Source organism: Xylocopa sonorina, chromosome 10, assembly GCF_050948175.1.
Source record: "Xylocopa sonorina isolate GNS202 chromosome 10, iyXylSono1_principal, whole genome shotgun sequence".
In the NCBI taxonomy this organism is placed as follows: domain Eukaryota; kingdom Metazoa; phylum Arthropoda; class Insecta; order Hymenoptera; family Apidae; genus Xylocopa; species Xylocopa sonorina.
Genome location: NC_135202.1, coordinates 8,498,663 through 8,517,996, shown reverse-complemented (window position 1 = coordinate 8,517,996; position 19,334 = coordinate 8,498,663). Strand labels below are relative to the sequence as shown.

The 19,334-nt window shown below is 42.5% G+C and overlaps 1 protein-coding gene across 1 annotated transcript; it reads left to right on the top strand.

Annotated features, from left to right (window-relative positions):
- The first annotated feature begins 1,457 nt into the window (after positions 1-1,457).
- Positions 1,458-17,374, top strand: LOC143428015 (uncharacterized). Its single transcript, XM_076902581.1, has 6 exons — positions 1,458-2,082; positions 4,006-4,267; positions 6,159-6,460; positions 15,958-16,254; positions 16,634-17,030; positions 17,083-17,374. The coding sequence occupies exons 1-5, from the start codon at positions 1,707-1,709 to the stop codon at positions 16,708-16,710; spliced, it is 1,314 nt and encodes a 437-aa protein (XP_076758696.1). The 5' UTR covers positions 1,458-1,706; the 3' UTR covers positions 16,711-17,030; positions 17,083-17,374.
- The last annotated feature ends 1,960 nt before the right edge of the window (positions 17,375-19,334 follow it).

The following is a 19,334-nucleotide window of genomic DNA, read 5'->3' as shown; positions in this document are numbered from 1 at the left end:
GTAACGAGTGTGCACGGGGATCATCTTGTTTCCGCGGGGTAATCTTGGTGGCGCGTTTCAAGTGATAATTCACAGCCGTGGTAGCCACCCCCGACCGCCGCACCTTGCCGTCCTCACCCCTTCTTCTCAGTTTCGAAAACACACTTGACACGAATAACCGCCGGTATTCCATAGTGAACGCCGCCTAACATGGCTACGTGTTTCGACCAGCCTTCGTTTCGCGCTTCACAAAGGAACGAGGTCATTAGATACGCGAGAAACCAGGAAGGGTCGAGGGAGGTTCGCCACGCGAGAATAAGCCGCCGCGGAACTTTCGCCGGCGCGTTCCTCTCGTTTCGAAAGGGTGGCACGCGCGCGACCGCCGTCAACCCTTCGTAGTTCGACGGACTGTTCGATCCGCGGCTCTCCTCGTGGCTGCTCGCTTTTTTTTTGCGGTGATTGCGGTGCCTAGACGTTGGGATAGGATGCAGCGGCGATCGAAGGGGTTGGAGAATCGGCGATTCGATACAGCCGCAGAGGGATTGGTATCCGTTCGGCTGTGAATCGATTGCAACGGTACTAATTCGCGTCCAGTCGCTCGAGGGCGAGGAGATGAACACGTGGAGAAAGCTTCGATGTTATCTGAACAAGTGACACGAAGACGCTTTGGTACTGTGCATGGTATCGCTTCAAAGACGCGTTTTAAAGGCGCGTTCACCGATGGAACGCGTGGAATTGAAAGTATACGAACGATCGACTAACTCGAGGCTGCATACGATGGAATCAGAAGTCGTGTGTATTTCATCGGGACACGCTTATCGAGTTGAAAGTGGACTGATTAACTTCTTGAATGGTATAACTTGTTTGATAAATGTCGTCAGATAATATGCGCGCGTGTCGGATCGGATAAATCGAGGGTAAATATTAAGGATAGAATTGAAGAGAGATCCTCAAACTGAGATTAAGTTGGGGGTGGAAAAATTGGAGCGCTTCGAGTTCGTGTAACGACATACGAAATGCGTGGCGTTGATACGTAAAAGGAAGTAGAAGGGAATACAGATAATTTTCATTTTGCGGAGATAAAAAAAGCACTGAGAATAAAGCTAAACAAGATAAATAAAATTCGCTCGGTTAAAGCGGAAAAGTTCACTCGGACATTATTCGTCTTATTGGAGATACTCGAGTAAATACGGTAGAGAAGAAAAAGAAGAAGGAAGCACAAGTAGAGGCCATGTTATCGCTAATAGTCTAGCATCCGCTCCGTTGAATCTCGTCGACCGCGGATCATTATCGGAATCAGAAGCATCGAATATGCGGAACCCGCGTTCCCTTTCTTACGACGTCTATCGAACGGCTTTCACGGAAGGGACGTAACGAACGTTATTAGGGGGTTATCGAGCAGTGACCGTAAACGAGAACGAATTTGAACGGTGAACAGCGTCGCGTCGCAGCATGTCGGTTAGCCGTGTGGAAGAAATTTCAAGCGAAGCCGTAGAGTAAGAGGGAACGATCCAATCAGCTTGATGTTGTCCCGATTTATCCGTGAGCTCTCAGTGGACAGCGTCGTGGACGAACGAGGGAAGAAGAAGAGGAGAGAGTTGGACTCGAGCGTGTCGGTTTTGTGACCGTTCGAGCAGCGGGCACTGGACAAGTCCCGCGACCCATCCTATCACAAAGTGCTCGCCATCGGGGCTGGTGAACGTAATGTAACAGCCGGTGGTGAAGAGATGACGGTGACTCCGTCGACTTCCGATGTCGCTGACAAAGCTGTTTCGACGGACGACGGTGGCAGCGGAATGGAGGTGGCACGTCTCGAAGCCGTCCTCGCTGCTCTGGTGGAAACGAAGGTGGAGGCAATTAAAGCGTCCTCCGGTCTGAACAAGCGTTCCGGTAGCGCACCGGCCAGCCCTCGCCGGCTTAGACTAACTTCCACTTCAACTGCCTCCTCTTCGCTGAATCACCAGCACCGACGGAAGAGTCATCACCATCACGGCCACCACCACCACCATCACCACCATCATCATCGTAGGAGGCACGATTCCACTCCATGCGACGAGTTTATTGGGGATCCCACCGAACACCATCAGCACAATGTTCATAATGGTGAGCGATTTTAACTGTTACGCGTGTGCTTTTTTTTTCTTTTTCTTTTCTTTAGGCGTGATTAATTTTTATAGTATTTAATATTTGATACGATACAAATATAGAAACGGTCATTTTCGCGATATGACTTCAATGTCACGCGTGCGATAGCTGACACGATATCGTTCGTATGTAACGAAGGGTTTGCGCGTCGCAAAGGAAGGGCGTGACGTCGCAGGGTGCCACGCGTGTCTGGCGTTTGCGGTCGTGACATCATACGCAATCACCCGGTTCGATACTGTTAAACGAAGGCGTGAATATCAGAAATCGATGCTTTGACAGCTGGCTGATGCTTCGATACACGTTTATTATTTTCTTTCGATACGGCATCCACGCGAACAACTGATAAGGGATGAAGTAAGTCTGCTGGGGATTGCCAACTCGCGTATGATCCCGTTTCTTTGTAAGATTTCCCAGGATCAAGGAGAAGAATCTTGATGTGCAGTACGCTTAGCCACTTCTGAGGAAGCTTGCGAAGAATGATCCTGAATTGCGCTCGAGACTCTGTTTCTCAGAAAAAAAAGCATTCGTAAATTGTCAAGTACGCGTGCAGTACTGGCAAGAGCCCATTGTCCATGTGCCTGTATGCAAACACGTGGGTAAATATGCATATAGGATTTTCTTTACACGTCGCACTCTTAGCAGGCTCCTACTATTAGTGCACGCGTACCCAACGGATCTTTGGAATCAATTTTCCTGACGAATCAAACATGAATTATTCTGGTATGAATATTTCTTCTCGATAGTTAGAATTTTTAAAAATTTACAAACGATAAAGATCGTTCAAGTTACTGAGATGACCTGAACACAAGTATCTTTAATTAATCTGGCTTTCTTCCGGGGTATAATCACTCTTCGCTCGCAGCACGTACTCGTGTCAGTTTGCTTGAAATTCATACTTGTGCAGCACAGTTCACATCGTTAGAAATATATATTTCAAGTCGAGAAGTCCGGATGAAAGAAATTTCAGCCCGCTTGGAATCTCAAAGGATACTTTAAATTGAATAAAATAACAAGTTTTGGATCGGTGAAACGATTTCAAACTGCTTTGATTTAAAGCAGCTGATTTCGAACAATTTGATTAAGCATAACGAGAGTGGAAATTTAGTTATTTAGACTTTGAGATAGAAAATCAAGCGAATAATAAGTTTGTATTGGTAAAACGATTTCAAATCACTTTCGTCCGAGCGATTTCAATTCGAACGACTTCATTAGTTTGCACGCTGATTCGTGCAAGTCGCGTCGCTCGTTCGAGCGTTCTGATCGATTCGCGTTGAACGAACAAACATTCGATATCGTGATACTCGTCGATATGTACGCGAACAAAAGTTCTCGCGTGATTAACGAACTTCTTCGCCAATCTTTCTCTTCGACGACAGCACCGTTAAATATAATATCCTTCCGCGGTTTTAATTAATCGCCAAGTTTAATCAGTATACTTTGCGAACAGTTGAAAATGAGGAAGTTGGCGGAAAATTTCAAGTTTATGGTTGTACGGTATCTCTCATCGGGGCTCGAAGTTGCGAGCTTATCTATCAGCGACTGGTCACGCAATGCACGAGGGTTGTTCATTTCCGTTCGTGCTGAGGCAGCAAAAGTGTTGGAACTGACTACGCTGTGACACTTTACCCAGGGAGAAATATATCTTTCATATCTGGAATATATGCACTTTATTCCGTTATTTATGTATTCCGTACTTTTCTGTATGAAAATGTATCGACGTCATCTTTAAGATATTCTTATCGCCTCTACCCTATATTTGATTTTCTATTATTTATTACGTAACAAAATCACATTTATCTAATCTCTCGCGTTTTTTCTTCCTTAATAAATTGTTTAAGTAGCAGTATTCGATTTTCAGAAGGATGAATTTGTTGGTTCTAGGTAAAGCGAGACGAAGAGCGTCAGAAAGTCCGCGACGTCCAAGGAAGAAGCGTAAACACTCGAAGAGCCCGAACATCCTCCACGGTATAGTTCAGGACGTTCAAACTGGTCTTGATTCGCGCTTAGAACTATTTGGAATGGACGGTGACCAAGACCTCGCATTGATAAACTTCGAGAGGACTCGAGATACGCTCAGCGATTCCTGCGAATATCCGCAGTTGCACCGAAGTGCCTCCTACTTTCCTCAAAGTGCGGCTCAATTGTGAGTACAGTTGACTTTTAACTATGAACTACGATGGTTCGATTTGAAATCGGCCAACGACCTTTCGTTGCAGCATCCAACCTCGTCGCGACGCGATTCTTCGCAATCTCTAGCATTAAACGCACATTTTCACAAGCAATCGTCGGTTATATAGGAACTTCGATAGGAACTTAGATATATACATACGTACAATCAATAAAACACAGTCCACTAAGAATCGTAGTAGCTTCGTTTCATTTCTTCGCCAGCTAAACGGTCGACGCTGTGACACAACGAATGGGGTCGAATCCCTCTTATTGCAAGACAGACTTATTGACCAGATGCCACGATTTCTAGAAGCTCGTTTAAAGCAATGGCCGAATCCATCGACGACGATGGTTCTCCATTGTTTTCGTCCGAATAGACCGCAAAAAGTTTGATTTCCGAGTGTGGCAAGCGAATCGACGAGGAAAGACGTGTCTGTCTGCGAACAAGTCTTAGAAATCTTGGATGGGACGAAAATAAGGTCGTGACTGGACGAAAACAAAATCGCGTCTCGAGCAGTAAATATTTGTCAATTTTTTAATCGAAGATACGTGTTGAGAAATTGAGTTAAAAGCTCCGTTAAACGTTATTGCATTCTACGTTACTTTGCTGTTTATTTCCGTCTACTTCGAACCCATCTTGCAGCCTCGTGCCATGACGATCAGACATTTGTAAGCGTGTTCGCGAAGAAAGAAATTCGATTTTCCTATAAACGGAATACACGGTGAAACTGGGTCATTTCGGTGCGTAGATCCTGGTTCCTTCATTACACGTTCATCCAATACCAGAACCGGCTGATGAATACAGCGTATTCGGGAGTATAATGAAACTCGGGTTGACAGCGATTCGAACTGTCAGCTGGAAATAATTGCATTTGCTTCGCCGTCGCTTCCGCGACAATCGTTTTCAAAATATTCATGAAACCGGTACGCAGGGTTGTATAGAAATTAATTTGATCTAGACTTTCTTGGAAAAAGGTTAGAGGCACGGAATTGAAGGTTTCTTCAAAAATTTATTATAGAAATTAATGTGAAAAAACGATGTAGTAAACAGCGAGTGCACTAGTTATTCTGATATTATTTTTAAATTTGATTACCTTTATGGTCTTCTAAGTAATCATCTGATGATTCTAATTAAAGTAGAAAAGAGGATGTTTTTTGAAAATAATATTAGTTATCTGATAAGAAGTTGGAAGAAAAGATTGTTCCACAATGTTTCTCCTTCTAAACCAGTCACAGATATATAGTAGTCGAATATTTCTTATCTGACCAAAAACAATAGAGATATTTAGGTAACCTACTTCAGCTGAATTACCCTTGTACATTGTATATAACAAGAGACTGTGTTTCGAGGTAGCGATGCAGAAGAAGAGTGCTTAGAATGCTTTGAGGTTAAAGCCCCGTTCAGACTAGTCAAGTAACTTGAATTCGTGTCACCTGGCTGATCTGAACGAGACTTTAGAATCTGCCCTCCTTATGTCTCATCTAACTTCAGTGAAGAGGGTAACAAAGTAGAGGAAAGGAAGAGAACCAGATCACCTTAGGGACGTAATTTACGTTAGATTATACAGTGATTCGCGTGTCTGCCTGCGAAATAAACGCTTTCGAGAATATATCGTGTTTAGAAACGCACACGTATACACTGGTAAATGCAATCCTTGAGAAGAACTCGCGTTAGTTTCACTCTTCAGCGAGCACACCCACTAAACATTCTATGGAAGATAGGCGCGCGAACTGGTTATTAATTGGACTTGAGAAACAATGTTTTGGTGTAATAAATTAAGGAAGTAATTTACTGAATAGTCTTAGACACTTTAAATTGCGATTTCGCGAGATAGCAAAACGTGAAAATAATGTTCCTCTTACAGGCAGATCCACTACGACGACGACGATTACGTGGCGTTGAAGGCGGACGAGTTAGAAGAGGAGGAAATATTGAGCTGTACCCCGAAGATCGAGGCACCTCGGGAGAAGTATCATCGGCCACGCAGAAAGAGAAAACGGAAACGCAAGGCAAACAACGCTGGCCCCCAAGAAGAACTCGTCGATCCTGAAGAACTTCCACCACGCGCGCGTTGGACGATCGTCGCGACCGCTTGCCTCCTTCTCACGATGTCTTTGCTATTAGTCGGAGTCACGCTTAGGATGGCGCCAATCATCGACGATATGGGTGAGTGAAACGTTTGTTATTTATCAAAAGGAATCGATACTGTTCAGTGACAAAACGCACACGTTTATGCTTACAATTTCGAAAATTTTATACGTCGATGCGTGAAATGCTTGACATACAACGCATCATCCACGTGTATAACATTTACTTATGCCGTAAAAGGTTTTCAATCTTGTGCCCGTGGCAAAGTGTTGAAATAATGGAAATGGGTGTCTTTGTTGCATTAGTATTATATGGTATTAGTTGTAACCGCGTGCGGTTGTTGCAATCCGATTGCACCCGCCACTATTTTCTGCAACCTCGAATGCGCCAGCGCCGGAAAAAGGGTTGAGAATCCCTGCTGTAAGGAATATTCGAGTCTTAGTCCTATACCTTCGGATAGTTTAGAATCTAGGATATTTAGGACAGGCCTCCAGAGAAAATTCTTTGAATTAACGATAAAATATGCAAGCGACCCCGAGAGATGGTACCTCCGGTTGCAATCATGGCGTGTTAATGTTTCACCGTATCAATACCTTGTTCCCCTTCTGAGAAACATACACAATCCCAATTTATTCGCCGTCTAATTATATCTAGCTGTATTCAAAGCACGAACGCAATTATTCGTTAAAATTAAGAAAATAATATCGCTAGAACAGAGGCCCCCAAAGAGAAAAAAGAAACGTCCTCTCCTGTATCATCGTGTACATCGTTATTCTCTCAATAATTAAGCGATTCCTTTTCTGCAATTGTACACGATCGCGGATACACCTTTTCGAACAGAATTACAATCTAACATTCATTAAAACTGCGGATCCTACTTCATTATTATCGAGTACTGATTCATTTAAAAATATATATTAACGTACACAAATAAAATTCAGTCTCGCGAATCCCCATTTACATCTCGTGCACCCCCAATTCTTTTCTTCACATTAAACCCTCGCATTGCGCGTACAAATGGCGCACAGTACACCACACGTATGACGAGAAATGATGTTGTTTCGAAAAATGACGGGAAACAGATAAAATCGAGCCGCGCACCGGCTAAAAGGGGGCTGCACCCCCGGCAGAGGCCACTTCGGGTATTTTTCAACTGTCCTCGGAGAACGCGGCGTGACAACTGTTCGCCAATTAACCAGCGGGGTTGTGCAGCGGTCGGTAGCACTTCTGGGATGGTATCCAGCGCGAAAAACCACTTTCGCGTCGGTTTTCTGTACCAAGAATATACACGTACACAGAGAGCGGCGTGCACACGTACGTGATAGACAGAAACGGGCATATGCGGTGTGAGTGCTCGAGGGCGCTCCGCGCCTCTAAATTAAAGGCGCACGTCTGCGAATCCTCCAGTCGGTCGTCGGATTTCCGCGGAGGAACCACCGCGAAGATTTCATTTCGCTGTTTACCGCTCGAACTTTCCGCGAGCCGGCACGCTCACCACCGGAAACGATCGTAGGAGTTTCGCGTACGACGTGACCAGCTGCGTCGATGTCGGAGCACCGCTCGGAACAGTGGTGGCTACCAAGTGCTCCGAGTGCCCGCTCTCCGATGAACGGCTTCGTTTACGCCGATGTTCTATTTTTGATCGACGAAAGTTTCTTATAGTCACGTGTAGTTTGTCGAAGGTTTTCTATTTACAATTGACTGGTACGTCAGGCTCGTCGGATATGTCCAGAATAGATTGTTTGTCGACGATAAGTTGCGCTACTAGACGCGTCTCAGTGATACTCGGACTAGATCGCTCGACGACTTTTACGCGATGAACGATCGGTGTCATCGAGAGGTAACTGGTAATTAATTAGAGTTCGAGGCGTGTATAAAATTGCACGTACACTCGTGTTCTCCTTTCGTTGTGTTTGCTTTGCCTCGCAAATAAGCTTCGGTGTGAATGCGTTTAGGATCTCGATGGTTCGTCGCGATAATGGTAGAAGCGAACGAATGTTATTTAATTTAAATAATTTTCGAAGAATATCGAGTCGAGATTGTTAAATGAGATATTCAATTGGAGCGAAAGTTATTTAATACCAGGAGTTCTAAAGGCTGCTCGTTCTATAGCAGTAATTCAATAATATCGTGGGAGGCATCATTGCTGCAGCGAAGCAGAGATATATTTCAGACACTTCGATCTTCAAGGAATCAATGAAATTGCTTAAAAATATTACAAGGCGAGAACAGACGAAATATTCCGTTTTCCCTGTGTTTAATTAAATGACGATGTGTTATCAAAAATCGATCAACATATACGTATCGCGAAAATCAAGCGATGACGAGTATACTCGTCGATCACAGCTACCTGGTTTAAGCGTTGCAGCTAAAGTATTTGGGACACTACGTATATTCGGGAATTCTGACGTCATAGCTTAGTAAGGGGTTGATTCTTGGGGTGATTTCAAGCGTCCATAGCCCTCGACGAGGGCACCCCCAAACTAGCTCTTTATTCCCACAGCCCATGCATCATCTTTCGCATACAATGGCTCTACTCTAATTAAACGTCGCATTAACCGTGAGCTATTGATTAAAATTAGTTTTTGCTGGAATAAATGTTCAAGATAATATACTTTTATTTTTTTTAGAATCTCCACCAAATTAATGACGGATTTTTAAACAAATCTATCAAATAGCAACATCTATTCTCTCGTCCAAATGTTTCTTATCTCGTTATTTGAAAGAGAAAGAAGTATCGCGCGATAAACGTGTCAAGTACGAAACGGAAACAGCGGCGAAGCTCGATTTGCTTACCTTCGAAATCGATTGGGGCGTTCCACCTGCAAAATCGTTCGCGCCACGGTTCGACATATTTTCGCGACACGTTTACATCATTATGCACTCTCCTTGAATCGGGTCAAGTCCGTCTGATCCCTTGGTCGTTCGATTTTTGACGTTAAAAGAACGCGTATAACCCGGATCGCGCGCCATTCCCGCGGCCTAAGCGAACGTTTAGGTCAGGTCGCCGAATCGAATCGCAGAGAACAAGCGCGTCCAGCTGCTACTTTGTTTTCCCAAATGGTCCAACCGTTGACGCACATCGTGCACCAGCGATGTGAAACCCGACAGGGATTTACAGCTTCGCAGAAAGCGCAATCATGTCTTGAATGAAATCTTAAGAATAGCCCAATCCAGAGGCTGACGTTTTTATTGTGTCTGCCATCTTTCTTCTTCAAGTTTTCGTGTTAGAAATATCACCGCCCATGGATATCGCACTCTTAACGAGGCGTTTGCTTTTATTGCGATCAGATTTGGGGATGTTCCTAATCTCTGAATATTCTCGATGTCTTTAATTGCTGAAGTTACTGTAATACTTTTTTTGATATTCCATTTCTTGTTTCGTTTATTTTGTTGCCCCGAGAGTGATTGTTTTTTGGTATAAAAAATGGATTTTCATTCAACCACCGCTGTAACGATCGCAACGAAATCTATGCGCGTCCCAGCTTGACCCAACTCGTTCGGAGAACTGGAATGATCGAAGCGGTTCCACCAGCCAAAGCTAAGCTTTAAAAATAAAAGTCTTTAAAGATGTATCATCCATCGACAAATTTAAGGAAATAAGTGAAGAACAGATCGCACGTATCAAACGGTCATGGTCGCTTCTTTTCGAGGTCAGATCAGTTTCGTAAAATAAACCCGGGTGAATCAGTGTAATCGAGAGGAACAATGGTGTCGCCGCTTGATACTTGACGTTTGAAAACGAAGAGAAACCGATGGTCAGCCGCTTGGCAGGGAAAAAATAGGATTTTCATTTTTTTTTTCCTCAATAAAGTGCATTGCGATACGTTCGAGTAATTTTTTCCAATAAAGCAGGTCCAATTCTATTCGGCTATTTTTAAAACCTCATGGCGTCATGGACTATACTTTTATAAATATAGAAATTCGGATGCAACTAAAGTAACATTGACTCATCAAATTACATCGAAGAATTTTTCGTTAAAAATGTTGTGTACAAAACAACAGAAGAATATTAAGAGAGGCATGTAAATTTTTTCGAACATCGTTCGAAATGAGTTTCTCGACACAAGTTCCTCGAAACGAGGTCGCAATAACTTCAGGATCATGCAAAAACTGTTTACACACGTTTCGATTTGTACGGTAGAAAGCAAAGGCACGCAATAAACAGGGAAAGAATCGATCACAAAACTTTTTTCAGAATTTTATAATTAAAATCTAATATTATTTTATAAAAGTTACTAAAATTGCTTTCTACAAAAGAAATACAAATAGACCACGTTGCTCCAAAAATCTTTGAAAAAAATGGTAGCTAAAAGTAATTATAAAAATTTCCAAGCCCTACTTCTTTCCACGTAAACTTAAGACTGCTGAAACGATGATTGGGAATTTTTGGGAAATTTAATCCCTGCGTTAAATTCATCGTTCCTTTTATTTCTATCGACAGGATCATTAAAGCTTCAACTGTATACATTTCACGCAATGGAGACTTCCATGACGCACAGATACTCGCAGCAGGACCGCGTTCTCTCATATACCATCGCATAGGTACTTTGTTACATCTCATGGCTCTACACGTCTTTTCACTCTTTCGTTCATTGGTTTCAAATTTCTTTCAGTGAAGTATAACATAAAATATCTTTCGTATTCAGTCTTATTAGAATGACTACAATGTAAAAAAGAAAATTGTCCTAAAAAATTGGCTGTACGAAATAATTGAAATTTTATTTCAGATCCACCCTCAGAGATTTTGGGGAAAGTATCGCCTCGTTTGATTCTATGTTATTATAAAGCAAATAGGTAGCCCTACGCGGTGGTAGGAAGGGTAGAGACAGTGCATTTCCGGTTGCATTTCATGCGGTTATATCACCTGTTACGCTTGTCGCTCCGTTGTCCCCGTTTCAGGAACACCGTTGACGTTATTATGCGAATGTCCTTACAACAGCGAGAGCTGGTATACGCTAATATTGGTAACGAGTACACGAGTACTATCGATTATCAATATCTGACGCTCCACAATAAGAGGAATGACAGAGCAATATACTAACTGGGGAGGAATTTCGGAGTCTTTCTCTGGGCACGCGTTCCCAATGTCAGCTAATTTTCAGTGGGTGTCTTGGGTTCTCCTCGGATGAATGAAATATCATCGAGAGACTTAATGGTCCTCCATAAAAATAAGAAGGAGATATACTTCAGATCGTTATAATAATGAATCAAATTTAAGATCTTATGTGAAAATTATTCATAATTACAAAATCACGGGGTGCAATAACGGTTCTGCAAAATATTATCTCGTTTCACTTCGAATGCTTTTAAAAATAAATTTGGTTAAACCATTATCCATTGTGATTGACAGAAAAACAATGCTGGTTCGTGGAAAAACGTTCTCTTGCGCATTCTCTACCGAACGAACGAGCAGAAATTTACCAGTCGACTCTAACGCGAGAGTGATTCTTAACGTTCCGTAAGCATGCTCACCGTAATTCAATAATCAAACAGACATGACTCTGTGAAAATTATAAATCTCTATTGTTTTTATCGCTTCGTCTAAGAATTAGTCATTACGGACCCAATAAACGATAAAATCGATTGATATGATCACGCACAGCGACACATATCTGTACATATACAATTTCTCCTAAAGAGAAACTTATCAAATATTAACCACATCTTTCGAATAATCGAAAGAAGTTTAAGTATGATCAATGTCTCTGAAGGACTTAAGATACCAATATACACGATCATTTTACTTCTCGATAGATATTTCTGTTCGAGCAGCAGACCAGATTGTCGTCATACGGAAAAATAGGCCCGTAGTCCTTCGAGATTTCCCCGTTTATCGCGGGAATATTCAAATAATTCAAACTAGCTCCGATAGCCGTGGATTTTCTAAATATTTGTCCGAGTATGTTTATCGACATGCCTGGTGCTACCTATACGCGTGCGAGCGAGTAACAGGCACGGGCAGAGACGTAAGCGTATGCAACAGAAGGGTCGTGGGGAGGAAAGAGACATGGAAGGCGGATAGGTGGCTTACTAGAACCACCGCTAAAAATACACGTCGCAATAAACTCAAGGGTGACGTCCACTGTATAGATACGACGTATTTAGCTGTCCTTAGTTATACTTTTGTTCCTCTTCTTTCAAGTCGCCGTTTAAAACGGACTTTCTTCCTCTCCTTGCGACAACCTGAAGCGTTCTATCCGTGGACCGCGGCGGTTCGCAAAAGTTCGCGTCCTCTGCGAGGGCTAAGATGCTCGTGTCGCGGAGTTGGTCCTAGCTGCTATATTTTAGCGGAATTATTTCTTAAACGGAGTGTTATGGAAGCAAAAACATAGGCAAAGTGTTTGTGGGTTGCTTGGGGAAAGCGTGAAAAAAATCTGATACAGCAGTGTGTGTGGAAGAGAAGTTTTGTTAAATGTACAGATCCTGATGGCTTTCGCGATTGCTTTCTAAAAACGGTGTGGATGTCGAACAAATGTGTTAAAACGCGTAATGCACTCGCGAACATCTCGATGGATGGTTCAACTATTTTCGAGAGTATATCATTCCGATATTTGGAAAATAAATTGCTCGAATTAAAGTGAACCACGACTGGATTATAAGCACCGATTAATTTTCACGCGTGATACACAAATTTTCGCTATGCAAATGGTTAACTTCCTAGGCAGTTTATTGGTATAGCGTGTCTGGGCTCTGCAGTGCGTCAGTGTAGACCGTGAGTAATTAATAACAGTCACTGTTATCGCTTCCTAAGCTGAACACTTGCACGGTGTGAATTTGCACTTAAAATACGATACTGTACTATATTTTTCGTCTATAATTAACCACGCTAATTCCTATATAATAGTTCTCTTTTTTTATACTCGCACTGTCGCGTACATTTTAATATAACAAAGATATCCTTTTTATTTTATTATACAAGACAAGTACGATAAAAATAGGCTGTAACAAAAATAAATTGTACCGCTGTAGTGAAATAAATAAGGCTCTGTCGTGCTGCAGAGACTTCTAAGGGAACGGTACCGAAGCACTTTCGTCGACGACCCTAATGAAATTCATTTGGAATTAATAAATGGAAATGTAAACGGTTTCTGGTGTACCGCGAAAGAGCTGAAACAATTGCTCACCCTTGTCTTAGACTGCAACCCCCGCCGCGGATAGTGCATAAACTGTGCATGACACTTTTCCCTATGACATCGCAGTGCGTACTATAAAAATGTGCTTAATAATACTAATTTCTATACTAATGAAATTAAAGCAAAGACTAATTCTCTTATCTTTTCTCTGATATTTAAATTTATTACTGCACGAAAATCGTTAAAAACTGTTCGAAGTAACGACCCTCCTTTTTCGCCTGTGCACATTCTTTACAAACGACCGGACAATTCATTTATCACTGTACGTATGACATTCATGGATATTAATGCAGCTGTCCGAGTGAGATTTTTACGGTGAGCTCCTCTCTTCTTCTAAAATATCCGACAAATGATAATGGGAATAATTAAGATTAAAGTCGGAACTTCCTGATTAGTCTTCTGCAACTTCCAGCGAACTTTGCGTCATTTCTATCTTCGTTTGACCACTTTGCTGAGATATCCAAATAACTATTCTTCGGACTCAACTATTTTATTTCGTTAAAACTTCGTTTCTCTAACTTTTCTATCTTTAGCTGTTACTTCTTGATTGCAGTTCCACAGGACCTTTAAAGCCAGGGGTTCTCAAACTGTTTCGTCAATTTCTTATAATGCAATTTGAAAATCGATAACGTGCCAGAAAGATTTTCATACGTGCCACCTGTGGCACGCGTGCCATAGGTTCGCCACCGCTGTTCTATTCTTTATTCACAAAAAAATGGAGTTGTATCATTTGGTAAATGATATCACTCCTCAATAAATATCTTCCCATACTTTTCATGTACTTCTGTGTAACTTAGACATATATTTTTATTAAATTCTTTCTCTGTTTTACGCAAATGGTACCGAGATCTCTTAAATTAATTACGCGGGGATTACATTTGCATCGGAGCGGAAGATGTCCCAGCACACGAAGCCAGAAATTTGTCTTGGTGATGAAATCCAAGACAGAAGACGCATTTGAATCTCCTCGGACGTCAGAAATCCATCCGTCGACGACGACTTTTCTACCCTCGCAAGCGACCTCTTTTTCCTGTCACCGAGTTCTTCCTCCGACTAAGCTCTCTTTCTTCTCGCTCTTTGAATTACTCCTCAATTGAACGCTGCAGATTCAGAAACATCTCACAGAGCAAAAGTATCTTCTACGAACAGAGAGGTCTTGTGAGCATCCCACTTCTGACACCAGCGTTGCGTGCCGAGCTCTCTCGCTTCGCTCTCTCGTATTGTTTATTAAATACTCAATTCTCAAGTATATACGTGACTCTTTATTAACACTCAACACAATGAGAAACAGCAAGTTAAATTTTAATCACTGTAAAGTCAGAGTTCACTTCGATGATACTACTCCAAAGAGTCACTCTCCTCTGCTAAACCGATAATGGTTTTGTTCAGTGAAGATTACTCATCTCCTTAAATCAACCGCATTAGAAGACTAACAATAAATTGATTTGAATAACTTTCGCAAACAGCATAAACATCGCCAATAAAATCGTACGAAACTGATATCAACAGATACAAGGTATACGAAAGTCCTCAGTGAAACGGTCCCTGTAACATGTCGAGCCAAGCGATGAAGTCCGCTCAGGAAAACGGTACAAATCGTCGACTGTCAGGCTCGTCGTCCGAGCGAATAATCTTCTACATGGACGACGCGTCTTTCGAGATCTCTCACGAACCATCCCCGGATTACTGCCATCGATCGAACGATTGCTACGGGTCGCATCCGTCGGAGGATCGCGCGTCGTTTTCCCAGCCGCATCACGACGCGACTATGTTCCAATCGGACGATCGTTCTGCTCTCTACCTGCCTAGCCCCGACGAGGCGCGACTGAACGCCATCGTCCACGGGAAAATCGGCGGCTCGAAGCAGGCCAGGCAGAATTCCGAAACGGATCAACGGTCCAGCCGGCGTTCCAGCGTGCAATCCAGCCGTTCCAGAACAAACAGCTGCAGCAGGCTGACACCGCTAGGTAGGAGACAATTGGGTCATCGGACTTTTCGATCGATGAGAAACGCACAGTCTGTGTTGCCGGCTCGTGTCTAGCGACGCAATCACGATTTCGGGTTCACCGATTAGCCGCGCACCCTGGTTAAATCCGTGCCGCCTTTCGCGTAAGCGAACAATTTCGAAGGAATGATTGCTTCCTCGCCGTTGCACCTCGTGCGTGGTAGTTTCGATTTTGTTCGCGTTCGAACGGACTCTATAAACGACACTGGAACGACGTATGGTATGTTTGGGATCTTGCTAACTTTGTTAATAGTTTTGAGGTAGATATTCGAGTTCATAAAGTTTCGAGACTCTTTAAAACGAGAGCGTGTCAAGTACGACTTAAAGCATTGGTTCCGTGACTTGAAGTACGGTTAGAATACGCGATGATCGTTTTGAGAATGTTAGGGAACGACACGATATGTATATGTAAATGAGACGAAAACAATCTGCAGGCAATGGCAGAAGGGGTAGTACAAGTAGAAGAACGAAACCACGGAACGCGGGCTCGACCCGTAGAAAGGACTCCGCTCGGCCGTCGAAGGTGGAGACCAAGGAAGCGCAGAAAATAGTGGAGAACGTGGCGAACTTAGAGCAGGCGAGGCGTCATCGAAGGATTGCTATGATCGTCCTGGGAACGTTCCTGTTCCTTTTGGCGGCCTCGGTTCTCGTAGTGGTGGTTACTTTAACCCACAGCACATTTTTAAGTCCGCCCACGGGCTCCAGAGAACTCGCCGAGCATCGTGCCAGAAGTAAATTGTTACCTCAAAGTACATTTCACTGAACCGGTTCTCTAAGAATCGAATTGTTTTTCTATCAATCAATTGTAATATATTTTCTCGTTGTACTCGCGTTTCATGTTTAGACTTCATGCATTTCCCCTGAATATACGTGCTCGAACATTATGCTGAGTACATTGTTTGGAATATGAATAATTGAAATGGTACAATAAGTCACAACAGTATCGATTCCTGGTAGAGATGTATATTGTTACTTTCAGTGTTAAAGAATTTTATGGGAGTATTCAGTAAAAAGTCGGAATTTGCAATAAAAATGTTATTAGTATATATATCTATGTGAATATATTGCTGATATTTTTACGTATTATACGTATATTTCGGATGATTTCAGTGCGCAGGGAAAACGAGGAACTGCTGAATTCCTTGAACAGGGTCTTCGTCACCGAAAACTTAACAATACCTCCCTAAAGAAGACGTCCCGCGGCAATATGATGGCCTGTTTTGACGCGCGTTTCTCGAAGAAGTTTACCGAGGAAAGAATAGAAGAAAGGAAGTGGAAAAGTATCGCGGCAGGAACTTATCCACGAGTCGTCTGTCACTTTCAAAGAGCGGCGAAGTTTCGTTACGACTGCACTTTATTCGAACCGTCTTAGGTACAGCGGAGAGGAGAGACCGAATTTAATTTGCCGCGATGCCATCGCGGCCAACTCGTCGACCGTGTCGATAACGCGACAGGCTGTAACAAGATGGAACCAAAATGGTGTACCTTTAACCTCGTCGCCTCGAAGGTACGTTCAGCTGAACCCTTTTCCATTGTGTCGCGCAGCGGTATATTTTCAGGAGGAGAGCAGGGGCTGTATTACCGCGTCGAAACGGGGAACCACGTAAATACGGCGATGAACATTCGCCAGAAGTTACTCGCGACGATTGTACGTCGCTTTTGTTAGCTCGTTATTGTTATTGGCGCGGCAAGTGATGATGACCGTGTGAGCCTTGTTGCGATGCACCACCGTTGCATTGCGCGTTCATTCGATGCGCGAGAATTTTACTCCGAATGCGAAATAAAAAGTCCGATTCGTTCCGCGAGATATTGTAGAGGGTCAATCGCACACCGTACACCGACAACGAAAAGAAACGTTTAAAGTCGAGACTCGCGAGGCTCGATTCGAATCCTTGTTGGAAAAAGAAATCAAATCGGTCGGTAGTTTTGAACGAGAAATTGTTTCGTTGCTCCGTAAATTCGTACGAGCGTCAATGAATCGGTTCTGTTGCAACGCGTATGGTTTTAATATTCGAATATATCGCAGTTATCATTTTCATTATAGTAAAAACTAAAATGGTAGCGGTTAAACTATTCCGATTTCTTTTTTCCAACGGAAATACAACAATCACTTGAATTGAAGTATTTACTACGAAGTATTGATCGTTAGAAGAGTAGCCAAAATAATTGCTGTTGTCAATTGTTAGTAAAATACAAAGTATCACAAATTACGAAACGGAGGCGTTGATTAAAGGAACTGCAATATTCTAGCATCGCCTTAAGAGAATGGAGTCGAGCGAACGCTGAATTTCGTGTATTAAGGAGAACATGATCGCGATTTAAAAAGTAGTGATATTTATCGTTTACAATTTTTATTATACAATATATCGATACTCCCCAAATTTACTTTCCTTAATCTCTCATTTACAATAACAACCAGAAAATTTTAGGTGCAAACAGAACTGTTACTGTGACTTGAACTTTACAAAGAATTACTATTCGAACACGAAGCTTCTTTCCTCCTTGATTGCTGAAAGAATTTTTCCGTAATGATTATGACAATTTTCTTCTTAGTATGCTACCTCCCGCTTGACTGGCTATTTTACGACAAGTACGTTTGCTCAGCATATACAATCGAAATCGAGCAAAACGATGGGAATAACGTCTGGAATAATAAATTTTATCAATGGCATATGAAATTGTTTCAGTTCACTTAAATCAGCTTAACGAACTACTTTGTCCGTAACATGCATATCAGTGTCGGCTATATCTCGGAATAATAGCTTCCATGCAACAACAGTGCTCGGAATACTTATCCGTGCCACATCCCCTATCTCCATTTCAAATTTCGTTGCGATCCGAGGATGATTTAACAAGTGGCAGGTACTAGCATTCGATCGTTTAACTATGTAAACCGTAGATCCCGATATACCTTGCTTCTTAGACATTGACAAATGAATAAATAAAATAAAGTTCTGGATATTGATAACAAAATAATTGCGAGGCGAGAAGAATGTTTAATATTGGTGAAAAGTATCGATTAATCGTCGAAACGATGGATCGAAACGATCTGTCGAACTGTAATTCGTGTAAGAGTGATTAATTGATAATCGAGGCAAGCGGTTTCCTCGATCGATGAAAATCGATCTCCCGTGGGCTCAACGAGCACGCGATGCGTGCACTTCCGCTCAATTTGATCAAGTTAAGGTAAAAATTACTTTCTCAACGTGTAAACGTGTATAACTAGTTCGAGTTGCATCAGCGTATATACTGGCAAAATGTTTCGCGTGATTGTTTATCGGTAGAAACCGGAAGCGATGCCGATGGTATACGCGGCGCGAGTGATTTGCTGCGCCGAAGAGAGAAGACCTTAAGGTTATCGCGTTGAAATACGGACGAGTTGTAAAAGATAACGCCTGTTAGAGTATAGGTTACAATTGATTACGTAAATTTTTAATATCAACGGAGGACGTTAAACGCGCGTTTGTCGGAGGTTGAAGACGTACTTCGCGTGAAAAATCTAGCCGACTACGAAGCGTCAGCGGTCACGCTGTAAAACGAAGATTAACGCATAACTCGTTGAACGAATCGTTTTATCCATCGACACTCGACCAATTTCTATCTCGTCAATTCTTGTCTTTTACGCGGGGCTTATCGATTTTCCTAATACGCTATCTCTCTCTCATTATTCTAAAGGCAGCCGTCCTCGAGTAACGTTGCTCCTCTTCTCAAGCCTCAGGAGACGGAAAGGTCGAGCCAGCAGAGTTACGTCGCGTGGTCCTTGAAAATCATATTTAGAGAATATTGTTGATCGCTTATTTATGCGAGAGAT

Bases quoted from the DNA above. Each gene is read 5' to 3' on its own strand.
- LOC143428015 (XM_076902581.1), top strand. From the start codon at position 1,707: ATGACGGTGACTCCGTCGACTTCCGATGTCGCTGACAAAGCTGTTTCG. The intron at 4,268-6,158 runs GTGAGTACAGTT...TTCCTCTTACAG, and splicing joins CCTCAAAGTGCGGCTCAATT to GCAGATCCACTACGACGACG. The intron at 16,255-16,633 runs GTAAATTGTTAC...GGATGATTTCAG, and splicing joins CGCCGAGCATCGTGCCAGAA to TGCGCAGGGAAAACGAGGAA.